General features: G+C 51.0%; 1 protein-coding gene across 1 annotated transcript; it reads right to left on the reverse strand.

Moving 5' to 3' along the window:
• Nucleotides 1-105: 105 nt before the first annotated feature.
• On the reverse strand, nucleotides 106-14,211 carry VSIG10L (V-set and immunoglobulin domain containing 10 like). Its single transcript, XM_069551435.1, has 10 exons — nucleotides 14,082-14,211; nucleotides 13,168-14,001; nucleotides 12,473-12,766; nucleotides 12,040-12,324; nucleotides 10,593-10,847; nucleotides 9,916-10,194; nucleotides 9,212-9,505; nucleotides 2,711-2,824; nucleotides 2,377-2,531; nucleotides 106-1,891 (listed from the first exon to the last, which is right to left on the reverse strand). Exons 1-10 carry the CDS (start codon nucleotides 14,119-14,121, stop codon nucleotides 1,832-1,834), a joined length of 2,610 nt encoding a protein of 869 aa, XP_069407536.1. The 5' UTR covers nucleotides 14,122-14,211; the 3' UTR covers nucleotides 106-1,831.
• Between the last annotated feature and the right edge of the window lie 1,756 nt (nucleotides 14,212-15,967).

Genomic DNA, 15,967 nt, shown 5'->3' on the forward strand with positions numbered 1-15,967 from the left:
TCCATTCTCCATCACATGGAGAGATCTTGGGTCTATGGGGATAGCACTGGTGGGGAAGACAATACATGGAGCCTGCGAGTGATAGAAACACCATGGAATGCAGAGTGGAAAGTCTAGAGAAACTGAGTCCTTGATGACATCATTTGAACAACTGGATCAAAATTTACCTGGTGCCTACCTTCACTTACATAAGCAATAAAGTCCAATGTATGTTTAAACCAACTCAAGTTAGGTTTTCAATTTCTAGTGATTACAAAAGAAATGAAAATTCTCACTGACATAGAAGAGATGTAGAGGTTCCAGGACTCCAGCCATCACCTTTCTAAAAAGATCCAAGGTCTCTATTTTCCAAAGGCCTCTTTCACACCAAACTTTAGCCAGAATGGCTCACATCCTTTCTTCCCCTGAGACAGATATTGTTGCCTATGCTTTAATTTATTTGTTTACAATTTCATCTTTGCCCACCTTCCATGACACAGACTGAGACATTTGGTTTCCCAGCCTCCCTCACAGTGATATGGCTTGGTCAATGAGACTTAAGGGAAGTTTGCTATCAGGCTTCCAGGAAATTTTCGCCTCATTCATGTGAGGAAAGGAACCCTGCTCCCTTCCTTTTGTCATTAGATACAGTTGTGTGAAGATGTGATGCCTGGAGCTGCAGCAGCCATCTTGTTACTTGAGACAATATGCTAACACACTGAGGGTGGCAAAGCAGAAGGACCCAAAGAAACCAAATACTTGATGGTGTCACTAAGTTGTTGAGCCACACTGAAACTACCTACCTCCATATTTCTTTCCCTCATTTACTTTATTACTTATAGCCAAAATAATCTTCATTGATGCACTCTTTCCATTTCCAGTGAGAAACTCAATTGGAAAAGGAAGTCATCCTGCTGGGGAGAGCAGCAACAAGCCCTGAATTTCACTGGCCCCAGACAGTTGATCAGATGACAAATACTTATGGATGTTTTTGTGCCAAACTCTGTGTTAAATGCTGGTGATAACGACATGGTCTCTACCTTTGTGTAACTCTCAGTTCAGAGAGGAAGTCAGAGGTTAAACAAGTAATTACATATTTACATACAAGAAGCAGGAAGTTCAGAGCCTCTAGGACCTAATTCATAGCCAAGACAGGTTTGGGTCATGGGTTAGAGAAGGGTCCTCTAAGATGATAACATTTCCCTTTATACTTGAAATATTAATGATGCAGAGCAAAGAATCCTGCTCCAGGTGCAGTAAACTCTAGAACAAAGGCCTGGAGGCAAACTAAAGTATGAAGAAGAGAAGCAGGGGTGAAATTTCTGGAACGAGAGGTTAGAGAGGCCAACAGAGGCCAAACCGCTAGGCTTCAAAGGTCCCAATGAGGAGCTTGGACAATATCTGAAGGGCAATGGGCAGCCCTAGAAGGGCTTAAAGAGAAGAGGTATGTGATCTGATTTGAGATGAAGATTCTGGGAACTGGATGGGGCGTAGCCTGGAGGAGGCAAACATCGATATAGGAAGACCTTTCCAGAGAATGAGGCAGGGCACCCTCTCCAGCTCCCAGCTGCACAGCACGCCCTGCCCGGCCGCCACAGACCCTTGCCCGCTTGAAGGATGTACAAACCACACTGTTCGGTTAGCAGGAGTCCCTCCCAGCCGTGGAGTCCCATCTCCTTAGTTGCATGAATACAGGGAGAATCTTCCTGGGCGCTGAGAGAGGGAGACGGGAAGTCCCACTTTCCAGGTCAAACCATCAATCATAGTGGGACAGGAAGTCCCTGACTGCTACGAAGGCGAAACAGGAAGTCCCGCCCCCAAAGTCCTGCACAGAGCGAGCCACTCGGCCAGCTCACACCTGTGTAGCCGTCCGAACGGTTTTGGGGTCCCCACCTGGAGGCATGCCGGTGGCCTAGAAGAAAGAAGAGGGACGGGGAACAACCACAAAAGTTACCCTGGATGTGACATAACTCACCCTTTCCCAGCGCTAGCTCGCACCATTCCAAAATTAGCTGAGTTCCCAACATTTGCAAGGGGGGAAAAAGGTCTAGTCACCCTTGGGAGAAATAAGGCATGCAACAACTCAAATTTTATGGGGAAGAGATGTTCTATCCCACTTCAGAGAGAAAATGGAAGTTTCCCAATTTTTATGGAAATGAATGAAGGCATTTTGGGAAAATTGGAATTTCATGCATATATATATATATAATGGAAAGTCCTGTCCAACTTCTGTGTATCAAAAAAAAAAAAAAAAGAGAGAGAGAGAGAGGGAAAATCTATCAACTTTCTGAACCAACAAAAAAAGCTGGAGGAAGAGAATTCTGACCATCTCCTCCACCTGACTAAAACACAAAAATTTCCACCCCCATTCTAGGACCCTGGGGCACCCATACTCACTGGGTGGGCCCTGATTGGGCTAGGGTTCTCCAGTGGTACTTTGAGGGGCAGAGGCTGTGGGGTGTGCACTGGGGTCAAGCCCTGCACCTTCTTTTCCGGTTGGGGGACTACAGGGGTCCATGTGCCGGGTTGCTTCTTTTTCTTATGCACCTCTCCTGGGCAAGGGAAGAGGAAGAGAAATAGGAACACTTGATTGGTGTGCCCACATGCCCATTCAGTCAATGGCAAAGGAAGCTGGGCTGAAGGTGGATTAAATGGACTGGAGGTAACTGCTGCTGATTGGTTCAGAGGCTGAACCAGTGGGACTCTTTTCAGGGGTGGGTTCCCCACTTACTTCGAAAGCGGCACAGACAGCAGATGCACAGGAGGAGAAGAGCTGCCAGGAGCGCCAGGCCTAGTAGGGACCCCAGAACGATGCCAGCGATGGCCCCGGGGCCCAGGGTGGGACCTGGAAGAAACCAAGAGAAAGGGAGTAAGGGGAAAGGAACCAAAGCTGGACCTGTTTCCTGAGCCTTCTGCCTCAACCCTCCGCTCGTCAGAACCCAGGAATCTAAGACCCCTTACACCCTCAGTTCACTAAACGTTTCCTGAATGACTGTAGTGTGTCTGGCATTCTGTCAGGTGGTGAAGATCCATTGGTGAGCAAACCAAGAAACCCGCTTTCCTGTGGGTTGATATTAATATTAGGAGGGAAATCAGAAACAAATGTGTCAATAGATAACATAATTACAGATTGTGTTCAGAAGAAAAAATAAATGTGCTATGAGAGAAAATTGCTTTTGATGTCTCTGCTTTCCGGAGCAAAAGCAGACACATCATTTTGCTGGCAAAGGTCCCTACAGTCAAAGCTCTGGTTTTTCTAGTTGTCATGTACAGATGTGAGAACTGGACCAGAAAGAAGGCTGAGCGCCAAAGGATTGATGCTTCTAAATTGTGCTAGAGAAGACTCTTGAGAGTCCCTTGCACTTCAAGGAGATCAAACCAGTCAATTCTAAAGGAAATCAACACTGAATATGCATTGGAAGGACTGCTGCTGAAACTAAAGTGCTAATCCTTTGGCCACCTGATGCGAAGAGCCTACTCATCGGGAAAGACCCTGATACTGGGAAAGATTGAAGGCAAAAGGAGAAGGGGGTGGCAGAGGATGAGATGGATGGATGGCATCTACCAATACAATGGACATGAACTTGAGCAAACTCCTGGGGATAGTGAAGGACGGGAGTCTGGCATGCTGTAGTCCATGCTGTTGCGTCAGACACGACTTAGCCACTGAACAACAACAAAAGATAGAACTAATGGAACAGGAGGTGACATTTAGAAAAGCTGGTGAGGGAAGGTCCTCGAGGAAGTAACATTTGAGCAAAGACCTGGGGAATAGGGAGCCAGGCATGCTAAACAGGGGGACAAGGGTGTTCCAAGCAGAGGGAACAGAAAATGCAGACTCAGAAGCAGGAAAGAGTTATCTGTGTTCAATGAAGGCCAGTGTGGGTGGAGGATATGGAATGAAGGTGGAAGAGGTAAGGGTTGAGGTTAGAGGGATTAAGAGGGGCCAGAGCCTGGGCATGAAAGGCTTTTAAGCAAGGCAGCAGCAACATGGTTTGATTTGCATAACTTTGGCATCTACTTGGAGGATGGACTGTAGGCTGGCAAGAGGGGGCATAAAGACACCAAGAAAATGGCTACTGCAGTCCAGGAAAGAGAGGACTGTGGTGCCTGACCAGAGTGTAGAAGTGAAGATGGAAAGAAGCAGATGATTAAGAAAGCATTTTGGAATAGAATTTGTACCCTGCTCTTGTGTGAAAATTGTATAAATTTTAATTATGTTGGATTGGCTCATAGTGCTTTTCAGATCTACTATATCCTTCTACTTTTCTGTCTATACATTCTATTAATTTTTGAGTGTGATATTGAAAGTCCAGCTAAATATCTTAATTTATCTACTTAGAAAATAATTGCAATATACAGTTGAACTACGTGTAACTTTGTTCTGTATTTTCAAAGTCTCCTGTAAAGGTATTATCATACTTTCATGGTTTAAAAAATAAAAAATTTAAAACTCAAAAAAAAAAAAAGCATTTTGGAAGGAAGTGATGGGACTCTGGAGATATTTGGGATATTACAGGTGATGTCAGCATGTGGGTGGTACCATTTTCCAGGACAGAAAGACTGGAGAGTTGACAGGAGCTGGGTGGGCAGGGTATAGTTTGGAGAAACATCAAGAGGTTTATTTTGGACATGTAAAGTCTGAAATGTCAGTTGGACATTCAAAGTGAAGATGACAAGTAGGGAGGTGGCTTTTCAAGTCTGCAGTTCAGAGGTCTGGGCTGGAGATCAGATATTTGAGCCTCATCTGAGTATTGATGATATTTAAGGCAGTGAGAGTGGAAAGGCCACACTGGGGAGAAATATAGGTGGAGAAGAGAGCTAAGGAAGGACGCATCCAGTACTTAGAAGCTCAGAGTATTCGCAACTACTGAAACCCCCACGCTTCACAGCTAGAGAGTCTGCGCACTGCCATGAAAGATCCTGCGCAATGCAAAGAAGGTCCCGTGTGTTGCAACTAAGACTGATGCAGCTAACTAAATCAATAAAAATTTTGAAAAGGAAGTTGGAGAGTGTTACTAATTGTCTCCTCCCCCAAAAGATAATAGTCCCCGTGAACGTGACTTTACTTGGAAATACAGTCTTTGCAGATGTAATCAAGTCAACATCTTGAATATGCAAAGACTTCATTTCCAAATAAGGTCACACAGCTATGTATCTACATTTTTCCCAGCATCACTACTCTGGCCCTTTGGGGTCATTAATAAGTGAAACAAGGGTTTCCTGAACACAAGCCCTGACATACCTTGACAGCTGATCTGACAACTGAGACAGTTTCAAAGTAACTAACAGGCAGGATAAGCTGGACAAAGGGACGACTCACTTCCCAGGTGAGATGGAGTGGACGGTGTGAGATCTCATCGCGCTACTCAGGCACGCAATTTCAAACTTCAGTTCAGTTCAGTTCAGTCACTCAGTTGTGTCCAACTTTTTGCGACCCCATGAATTGCTGCAGCACGCCAGGCCTCCCTGTCCATCATCCCCTCCCGGAGTTCACTCAAACTCATGTCCATCAAGTCGGTGATGCCATCCAGCCATCTCATCCTCTGTTGTCCCCTTCTTCTCCTGCCCCCAATCCCTCCCAGTAAAGTCTTTTCCAGTGAGTCAACTCTTAGCTTGAAGTGGCCAAAATATTGGAGCTTCAGCTTTACCATCAGTCCTCCCAAAGAACACCCAGGACTGATCTTTAGAATGGACTGGTTGGATCTCCTTGCAGTCCAAGGGACTCTCAAGAGTCTTCTCCAACACCACAGTTCAAAAGCATCAATTCTTTGGTGCTCAGCTTTCTTCACAGTCCAACTCCCAAATCCATACATGACTACTGGAAAAAGCATAGCCTTGACTAGACGGACCTTTGTTGGCAAAGTAATGTTTCTGCTTTTCAATATGCTATCTAGGTTGGTCATAACTTTCCTTCCAAGGAGTAAGTGTCTTTTAATTTCATGGCTGCAGTCACCATCTGCAGTAATTTTGGAGCCCAAAAAGATAAAGTCTGACACTGTTTCCACTATTTCCCCATCTATTTCCAATAAAGTGATGGGACCAGATGCCATGATCTTCATTTTCTGAATGTTGAGCTTGAAGCCAACTTTTTCACTCTCTTCTTTCACTTTCATCAAGAGGTTTTTTAGTTCCTCTTCACTTTCTGCCATAAGGGTGGTATCATCTGCATATCTGAGGTCATTGATATTTCTCCCGGCAATCTTGATTCCAACTTGTGCTTCATCCAGCTCGGTGTTTCTCATGATGTACTCAGCATATAAGTTAAATAAGCAGGGTGATAATATATAGCCTTGATGTACTCCTTTTCTTATTTGGAACCAGTCTGTTGTTCCACGTCCAGTTCTAACTGTTGCTTCCTGACCTGCATATAGGTTTCTCAAGAGGCAGGTCAGGTGGTCTGGTATTCCCATCTCTTTCAGAATCCAAGAAACACCTGGGGTAACAGGCAAATTTGGCCTTGCAATGCGGAATGAAGCAGGGCAAAGGCTAATAGAGTTTTGCCAAGAGAACGCACTGGTCATAGCAAACACCCTCTTCCAACAACACAAGAGAAGACTCTACACATGGACATCACCAGATGGTCAACACCGAAATCCGACTGATTATATTCTTTGCAGCCAAAGATGAAGAAGCTCTATACAGTCAGCAAAAACAAGACTGGGAGCTGACTGTGGCTCAGATCATGAACTCCTTATTGCCAAATTCAGACTTAAATTGAAGAAAGTAGGGAAAACCACTAGACCATTCAGGTATGACCTAAATCAAATTCCTTATGATTATACAGTAGAAGTGGGAAATAGATTTAAGGGACTAGATCTGACAGACAGAGTGCCTGATGAACTATGGATTGAGGTTCGTGACACTGTACAGGAGACAGGGATCAAGACCATCCCCATGGAAAGAAATGCAAAAAAGCAAAATGGCTGTCTGGGGAGGCCTTACAAATAGCTGTGAAAAGAAGAGAAGAGAAAAGCAAAGGAGAAAAGGAAAGATATAAACATCTGAATTCAGAGTTCCAAAGAATAGCAAGGAGAGATAAGAAAGCCTTCCTCAGTGATCAAGGCAAAGAAATAAAGGAAAACAACAGAATGGGAAAGACTAGATATCTCTTTAAGAAAATTAGAGATACTAAGGGAACATTTCATGCAAAGATGGGCTCGATAAAGGACAGAAATGGTATGGACCTAATAGAAGCAGAAAATATTAAGAAGAGGTGGCAAGAATACACAGAAGAACTGTACAAAAAAGATCTTCACGACCAAGATAATCACGAAGGTGTGATCACTCACCTAGAGCCAGACATTCTGGAATGTGAAGTCTAGTGGGCCTTAGAAAGCATCACTATGAACAAAGCTAGTGGAGGTGATGGAATTCCAGTAGAGCTATTTCAAATCCTGAAAGATGATTCTGTGAAAGTGCTGCACTCAATATGCCAGCAAATTTGGAAAACTCAGCAGTGGCCACAGGACTGGAAAAGGCCCATTTTCATTCCAATCCCAAAGAAAGGGAATGCCAAAGAATGCTCAAACTACCGCACAATTGCACTCATCTCATACAATAGTAAAGTAATGCTCAAAATTCTCCAAGCCAGGCTTCAGCAATACGTGAACCATGAACTTCAAGATGCTCAAGCTGGTTTTAGAAAAGGCAGAGGAACCAGAGATCAAATTGCCAACACCCGCTGGATCATGGAAAAAGCAAGAGAGTTCCAGAAAAACATCTATTTCTGCTTTATTGACTATGCCAAAGCCTTTGACTGTGTGGATCACAATAAACTGTGGAAAATTCTGAAAGAGATGGGAATACCAGACTACCTGACCTGCCTCTTGAGAAACCTAGTATGAATCATTTATTTCTGAGATTTTCCATTGAATATTTTAAGACCACAGCTGACCCCTGGTAACTGAAACTTTGGAAATAAAAACTGAGGATAAAGGGGCTACTGTATCTTTTGCATGGGGGAGCACAATTCAACCAATCAAGTCAAGATGAGATCATGAGGGTGGGTCCTCATCGGATATGACTTGTGTCCTTACAGGAAGACAGAGACACATACAGGGAGGAGGAAGAGACTGTGAGAGGCTAGAAGCAGAGGCTGGAGTAATGTCAAGGATTAACAGTCACTATCAGAAGATAGAGGGTCCCTGGTGGCTCAGCTGGTAAAGAATCTGCCTGCAATACGGGAGACCTGGGTCTGATCTCTGGGTTGGGAAGATCCCCTGGCGAAGGGAACGGTACCCACTCCAGTATTCTGGCCTGGAAAATTCCATGAAGTATATAGTCCATGGGGTCGCAAAGGGTCGGACATGACTGAGGGACTTTCACTTTCGCTTTATCAGAAGCTGCTGCTGCTGCTGCTGCTAAGTCGCTTCAGTCGTGTCCAACTCTGTGTGACCACAGAGACAGCAGCCCACCAGGCTCCCCCATCCCTGGGATTCTCCAGGCAAGAATACTGGAGTGGGTTGCTATTTCCTTCTCCAATGCATGAAAGTGAAAAGTGAAAGTGAAGTCGCTCAGTGGTGTCCAACTCTTAGTGACACCATGGACTGCAGCCCACCAGCCTCCTCCGTCCATGGGATTTTCCAGGTAAGAGTACTGGAGTGGGGTGCCATTGCCTTCTCCATATCAGAAGCTAGAAGGAGGCAAGTGAGGATTCTTCGTAGAATCTCAGAGGCAGGGACTTCCCTGGGGTCCTGCGGTTAAGAATCTGCCTTCCAATGCATGGGATGTGGGTTTGCTCCCTCACTGGGGAACTAAGATACAACGTGCTTTGGGGCAACTAAGCCTGTGGGCTTCAATGAAGCCCCAGTGCAGTCAAAATTTTAGAATTAATTTAAAAAAAGAATCTGCCTTATTCAGATCGGATGTGCGGTTCGATCCCTGGTCAGAGGAGATAAGATTCTACAGGCCACAGGCAGCTAAGCTCTGTGGGTCACAACTAAAGAAAAGCGCACACGCTCTAGAGCCCAGGTTCCACAAGAGAAGCCTGTGCACCGCAAGGAACACAGTACAGGAAAAAGAAAAACAACTCAACAATCTCAGAGGCAGCCTGACCCTGCACAGACTCCTGGCTTCCAGAGTTGGCAGAGAATACATTGCTGTTGTTTCCAGCCACACAATTCAAGGTACCTAATTACGGCAACCCCAGGAAACTAACGCAAAGAAAGAAGGAAGATCCAACTTAAAGAGACTTGAGATGGGGAAGTCCAGGAGAAAGGCTCCAACTCACCGGCCTGGTAGATCTGGCTTTGGGAGGGCATCCCTGGCTGGCCCCCCAGGGTGGGCAGGATACGAAAGACCCAGGTCCTGGGATTCTGAAGAGGGAGGGGTACCACAGCTGAACGCTCCCGAGGCCCCAGGATGAGCAGGGAGACCCAGTCCGAGGCGATGGCTCTGCCCGGGTCAGGGCCCTCCACCTGTGCCTGGATCTGGAAACGGCTGATCAGGGCCCCGCGCTCCACATCCCAAGTCAGCACTGCTGCGTCCCGGGTTCTCTGCAGCCTCCACGAGGAGATGGATGGTCCTGGGGGGGTGAGGGGGGTCAAGGTGGAAGCTGGATCCACCGGTCCAAGAGGGAGAGGAACAGGGGTCACAGACCTGGACTCCTAAGTCCTAGAAGCAGAGGGTCTGGAGACCCCAACTCCTGGATCTGAGAAAGGAAGAGACTGGGGGCCTGGACTCTTGGGTCTGAAGAAGCAAGGGTCTGAGGGTTCCCTGGAAGAAGTGACTGGGGTCCATGATTCCCTGAGGGATCAGGGAAATGGGGGTGGGAATCCTAGGGTCTGGGGTTGGAGGAGGCCCAGGACCAAGATTTGTGTGTCTGAGGGAGGAGGGACTGGGGGTCTGGAGCCCTAGGTCTGAGGGAGGAACTGGCTGGAATCCCAGTCTCCTGGGTTTGGGAGAAGAGAGGTTCTGGGAAAAGGTGGGACTCACCAATGAGGGTGATCTTGTCGGCCCCAGCACCCAGCGCCCCACTGCACAACACGGAGTAATTTCCCAGGTCCCGATCCAGGCTGAAGTTGCCAATGAGAAGTCTCCGCCCATCCTCGGTGAGCCGCAGGCGTCCCGCGCCTCCTGGGGCCAGGGGCCGCCCTTCCCGGGCCCAGGATGCTCGGGAAGGTGGGGGACAGCCAGACGCCTGCAGCGCTACCTCTGCCTCTCCGGACCGTGTCTCCTCTACGATCGGGTGAAGCAGGACCTTTCGGGGGGCCTCTGCAGGCGGAAGAAACCCGAGTAAGAAAGTCAAAGAAGGAGTCCTGCGCCTTTTGGTGAATCTAATAGGGTACCTTAGCCACAAGAGGAAGATCTGCCCTTTCACTCTCTCCCTCATTCATTCGTCTTTCTTAACGAGGACTTATGAAGTACGTGCAACAGACCAGGTCATACTATTCTCAACCATTTGTTGCTCTGAACACGTGGGAAAGTGTCAGTTCTCTTGGTGGGTCCAGGAAAGAAATTTTGGACCGGCCCCTGCTTGAGGTATAGAGAAAACCTCCGAACATCTGTAGGGTTAAAAACAGAGGAAATCCCCCTCCCTCGAGTCCTGAAGGACCAAAGCAGTACCCGCTCCTCCTCGGGGGAAACAGTAAGGCAATCCCACAGGCTCTCACCCGGGGTGACAGTGCACGTGCGCGTGGTCACCAGGTGGCGAGCAAGGCAGGTGACGGAGACGCCGCTGAGCCGGGGGTGGGCGGGGACCACTGCCTGGAGCACAGAGGACGCCAGTCCCTCCTGGACGCCTTCCGGGAGACCCTGGAACTTCAGGGAGGCGGCAGGGGCCCCGCCGGGCCACGAGCATCGGAAGCGGAGGCTGCGATCCCCAGGACCCCCTTCGACTGAGCACTGAGGGGACCCAGGGGGCAGATCTATGGAGGAAAGGGAGAGATCAAGGGGTCAGTCGGCTCTGTGTCCGTTCTGCCCCCAGCCCCTTCACTCCTCTTCTTCACCTGACCCCGCCCAGTAGGCACTGACCCCGCCCATTCTCCTGTAAACCCCTCTGGCTTTCCGGCAACTCCAGGGCTAAGTGGTTAGCCCCACTACCGGTCCCGGATTTCCTAAGGAAGCTTCATCTTGCCACTCTGATTCTTTTCCTTCCGCTCGTAGCCCCGCCCCCTTTTCTAGCTCCACCCCTTCCACCAGGGTCTCGGGCCCCCTCTTTGACCCTTCCCTTTTGTTGTCACCCCTGCCCTTCCTACTGGGCCCTGCCCCTTTTCTAAAATGATCCTGTCCCTTTCTAGAATGAATTCGCCCCTTCCTCTTGTGACTCCGTCCCCTTTCCCAGGTAACTTCTTTTCCTGATCCCAGTTACTGGCCCAAGCAACTTAGGCCCTTTCCTATCTCCTGCTGGTGCTGCTACTAAGTTGCTTCAGTTGTGTCTGACTGTGCGACCCCATAGACGGCAGCCCACCAGGCTTGCCTGTCCCTGGGATTCTCCAGGCAAGAACACTGGAGTGGGCTGCCATTTCCTTCTCCAATGCACTAAAGTGAAAAGTGAAAGTGAAGTCGCTCAGTCGTGTCAGACTCTTAGCGACCCCATGGACTGCAGCCTACCAGGCTCCTCCGTCCATGGGATTTTCCAGGCAAGAGTACTACTTTTTGTCATTTACTTTGTTGTTCAGTCGCTCAGTCGTGTCCGACTCTTTGCGGGCCCATGGACCGCGGCTCACCAGGCTTTCCTGTCCTTCACTATCTCCCGGAGTTTGTTCAAATGGACTCATGTCCATTGAGTCGGTGATGCCATCCAACCATCTCATCCTCTGTTGCTCCCTTCTCTTCCTACCTTCAACCTCTCCCAGCATCAGGGTCTTTTGCGATTTACATCCGCTGCTTGATTTGTAGAGATTGCCCCTTGCCCAGAAGTCTCCGCCCTCTCGGTAATGACCCAGGCCCTTCTCCTCGCCATCCTTTCTCCTCTCCTTCTCCTGGGCACCCCTGTTCCTCTACAGAGATCTCCGCCCCTCCCTGCCGGCCCCGCCCCTTCACGAGTCCCAGCCGCTCGTTGGTACCGCCCCTTCTCCCGGGCATCCCCGCCCCCGCATCCTGCCCAGCCTTGCTCACCCGCCACTGTGAGGTTCAGCAGCGAGCGGCGGCGGCTGCTGGTGCGCGGGTTCCTGGCGATACAGGCGTAGGCGCCGGCGTGGCCGGGCTGGACCGCGGGCAGCAGGAGGCGCGGGCCGGCGGGCACAGCGGCTTCGGTGGGGTCGGCCAGACTCCAGGTGATGTCGGCGGGTGGCCGCGAGGCGGCGGTGCAGCTCAGGGTCACGTTGCTGCCCGCGGTGACATACTGGGCGGGGTTGGCATCTCGGTTAGAGGACACAGTGATGACCGGCAGATCCGGGCCATCTAGGCAGAGGAAGGGGGTTGAAACCGAGAAGGTCAGGGTCATCTGGGGCCGCTCCAGGATTTCCGAAGACGGGACATCCTCCCTAGGGACTCCAGGAGCCTAAGCCCTCAGATCCGTGTCCCCGACTGGAGGCGTCCCCCTACTCACAGAAAACACTGACGTCGGCCGTGGCCTCTGTGTGGCCGAAGGGGCTGTTCACGCGGCAGGTGTACCGGGCGTGGTCGCTGCGCACCGGACGCGCGATGAGAAGCTGGTCACCCTCTGCGCGGATCCGCAGTGGCTCTGCTCCCGCAGACTCCACTGTATCCAGGGCACGTCCGTCTCGTGTCCAGCTCAGCTCCCCGCGACCCGGTCCCCACCCCATGCAGCGCAGCCGGAGCTCCGCTGCTCCTTCCTGGGTCTCCGGAGCCTTGGGCTGCATGGACAGCTTGGGCAGGGGCTCTGGGGAGGGGGCACGGGCTCAGGACTAGGCTCTCAGCCCCTGGGGCCCTTAGGTCCAAGACCGGGTCCCTGCCACCTCTTACACCCAGGACCTGGCCCAGCTGAGTCCCCGTCTAAGCCCTCCTCTTAGCCCCAGGAATCCTCTTCTCACAGACTAAGTGCCCAACTCTCTCCTCTCCGGGACTCAGGAGTCAGTGCCCCCAGGAGTTTTGGTCCCCAGGTCCAGCTTCCCTCAAGCATCGGCCTTGACCCCCAGCTCCTCTTCTGCCTCTTCCTAGCCCAGGAGTCCTCTCCCTTGTCTAGGAACCCCTTCTCTACGGAGGACACAGCTGCAGAACAGTGGTAACCTGCCCACCAGCAGGCCCCTGCAGTCAGCAATCTGGAGTTCAGAGCCCACTTACCATATACGCCCACCGTGAACTCCCGGATCTGCCGGGAGACCCCAGCCCGGATGACCTCCGCTGTGTAGACCCCAGCATCCTTCAGCTGAGCAGAGGTGAGCTCCAGGCCCCCTTGGGCCTGGTCAAATCGTAGGCGGTCTCGGTAAGTGGGGTCCAGGCTAGTCAGAGGGGCCCCTGCCCCCAGGCCCCCCGCTGCTAACACCTTGGAACCTCGGCGCCAAACCACCAGAGGGGGTGAGGGGCCAGGGCTGGGGACTGGAACCAGCCGGAGCTGGATGGTGGTCCCCACCAAGACTGCAAGAGGCTCCCCCGCCTGAGGGGGGAAGCTTGTCCCCACATGGGCCTCTGAGGACACTTTAGAACCCAGGCTCTGGGCAGAGAACTCAAGATCCCCATCCTTAGGGGAGTATTTTGAAGCTGGGGCCTCCACAGAGACTTTAGTATCAGGGAAGTGAGCAAAAATGCCCGAAGCTGGGGTTTTAACAGACAAGGAAGGCTCCCGGCTTGGGGCAGCAACTTGCAAACCCGAAGTGTCAGGAGATACATTGGAACTAGGGATTCCAGAGAAGGGTTCCAGATTCAGGTTTTCGCTCTGAGCAGAAATATTGGACTCAAAGGAATCGTTCAAATTCAGCCCCTTGGGAGACCATTCGGAAAGTGAGGTATCTGTGGAGACTTTTGAGCCTGTCGTCTGATCTGGGAATTTCCAGCTGGGGAGATTGATGGAAGGAACTTTCGCACCCGGGCCCTGGGAAGAGCTTTCTGGGTCTGAGGAGAGACTGGTTCTCTGAATTTCAGAAGAGGCTTGGAAGGCAAGGACCTCTGCTCCGGAGGCTGCAGAGGAGAGAAAGGGAGGGTGTTGCTGGGCTGCAGAAAAGGGGGCTGGTGGGGAACCGGCTGAGCTGGGGGCTTACCCAGGAGCAGGAGGAGCTGCAGAGCCCGTGAGGTGTCCATGGTGCTGGCCGCACCCACGAGGATACTGGAGCAAGACCCAGGGCCTACACTGATCCCTCTGGGGCTGGACAAGTCTGACAGGACTGGTAGCTTCCTGGGCGGGGAAGAAAGACAGATGTAGTGGGAGGTGCCAGGATCCCCCACCCAGATCTGGTGGCTGAGCCACCGACCCCACCCAATTTGTCCTCATCAACTAGTCCCAGCTTGGGGCGGGGTGCCTAACCTGACCCCTGCACTCCCCACTTGCGGGGCCTCGGGGGGTTGGGGCAGGGTAGATGGTGAGAGTGGAATCCCAGCTGGTAACTTAGTAGCAAGCTTGTGGAGAGGAGTAGGGGAGGTGAAGCCAGGAAGACTGCATGGAGGAGGGTGAGGTGTGCTTTCAGAGAGTCCCCCTCTTAATGGCTGTGGTCTTCTTCCCCCGCAGCCTCCTGGCCTCCAGTCCACTCTGTCCTGCCAGGCCTCAAATACCCCTGGTCTGATCCTGCTCCTCCTCTGCTCTCCATGGTCCCTTTTTGCCCTCAGGGCTGTTTTGAGTGGCTGTTTCCCACCCAATCAAATCTCCGGAGACCCACCCAGAGCTGTGTCTCCTTGACCCCTAGACCCCTAGTCACACTCTCTGTCCCACTAAACTTAGGATCTTTCCTCTAACCCCACCCTCAGGCGTTCTCCGTCTCCATTCAGCTCCACCTTCTAGAGGGATGCTGGAAGCCTTCCTCCTGCCTCTCTTCCCCTCACTGCTGTCAATCTCCAGATTCCATACCACCCCCTTGGCCCCCTGAATCTCTCTGCTCCATCCCTTCCTCTCTTTCTACTGGCATGACCCCAGCACAGGCCCTGACTCCTCTCTCTATCCCCTTGCTTAGCCTCCTCCCTCCAGCCCATGGATCCCCAGATGGTGGAGTCTTTCTAACCCCAGAGCTGCTCCCCCGCCCCCCCCCCCCCGCCCCTCGGCCAACCCTCACAGCCCTCCTACAGCTCCCCAGCACCTGCCCTAGGAAGACAACCAAGCTCCTCATCCAAACATCCAGGGCCTGCATCACATAGAGCCACCCACTCCTTTTCCCCTCCAGCACTTACTCTTTGAACACTCCGCCATTCTTCAGCCCATCTCTTCCCTCCCAGCCATGGCCTGGACAGTTTCCTCTGCCTGGAATGTTCTGGCTCAGTCCCCCATCCCCTCCCACCTAGCTAAACCACAACTTGTCCCTCAAGTCTCACCTTATTAGGAACCAAAATAATAATTACCCACTTATCATGGGCCAGGAACTGTGCAAAATGCTTCTCCGGCATTACCGGCTAGAGCCCCTTCTAATCGCTCTATGAGCTGAGTGTTTATGAACCAGGATACTGTGGCTCAGAGATGTGAAGGGACCTGCTGGAGATTGCCCAAGCAGAGGGAAGAGCTTAGTCTGTGACAGTCAGGCTGCTCACTCCTCCTGAGAGCTTCCCCCCAATCCCATGCTAATGATAATAATGGTCATAATACAGAGTGAGCATTTTCTGCACATCAGGTATGGTTTCTGCACATCATGGTATGGTGCTATTGTAATTAACCCTCCAAAATCCCATGGGGTAGGTTTTGTAGCTTCAAAATGGCAAAAAATGCCACACTTCTTCTGTTAAGAAATAGAGTCTATGCCCCCTTTCCTTGGATCTGGGTGGGCTCTGGGACTGTTGGACCAAGAGAGGGTACAGCACAAGTGGCCCTGTGCGTTTCTGTATCTAGGCCTTGAGAGAATGGCACTGTCCACTCTCTGTACTGTGGGGCACTCCCTCTTGGGAGTCAGCTGCCATGCTGAGAGGAAGCTCAATCACCCCCCCAGAGAGGTATCGTGGCCAACAGCCA

The sequence above is a fragment of the Ovis canadensis genome, chromosome 14, assembly GCF_042477335.2.
Source record: "Ovis canadensis isolate MfBH-ARS-UI-01 breed Bighorn chromosome 14, ARS-UI_OviCan_v2, whole genome shotgun sequence".
In the NCBI taxonomy this organism is placed as follows: Eukaryota; Metazoa; Chordata; class Mammalia; order Artiodactyla; family Bovidae; genus Ovis; species Ovis canadensis.

Coding starts and splice junctions, on each gene's coding strand:
- VSIG10L (XM_069551435.1), bottom strand. CDS start 14,121: ATGGACACCTCACGGGCTCTGCAGCTCCTCCTGCTCCTGG. Junction 14,002..14,081: donor GCAGCTCCTCCTGCTCCTGG/GTAAGCCCCCAG, acceptor TCTCCTCTGCAG/CCTCCGGAGCAGAGGTCCTT. Junction 2,825..9,211: donor AAGCCAGATCTACCAGGCCG/GTGAGTTGGAGC, acceptor GGTTTCTTCCAG/GTCCCACCCTGGGCCCCGGG.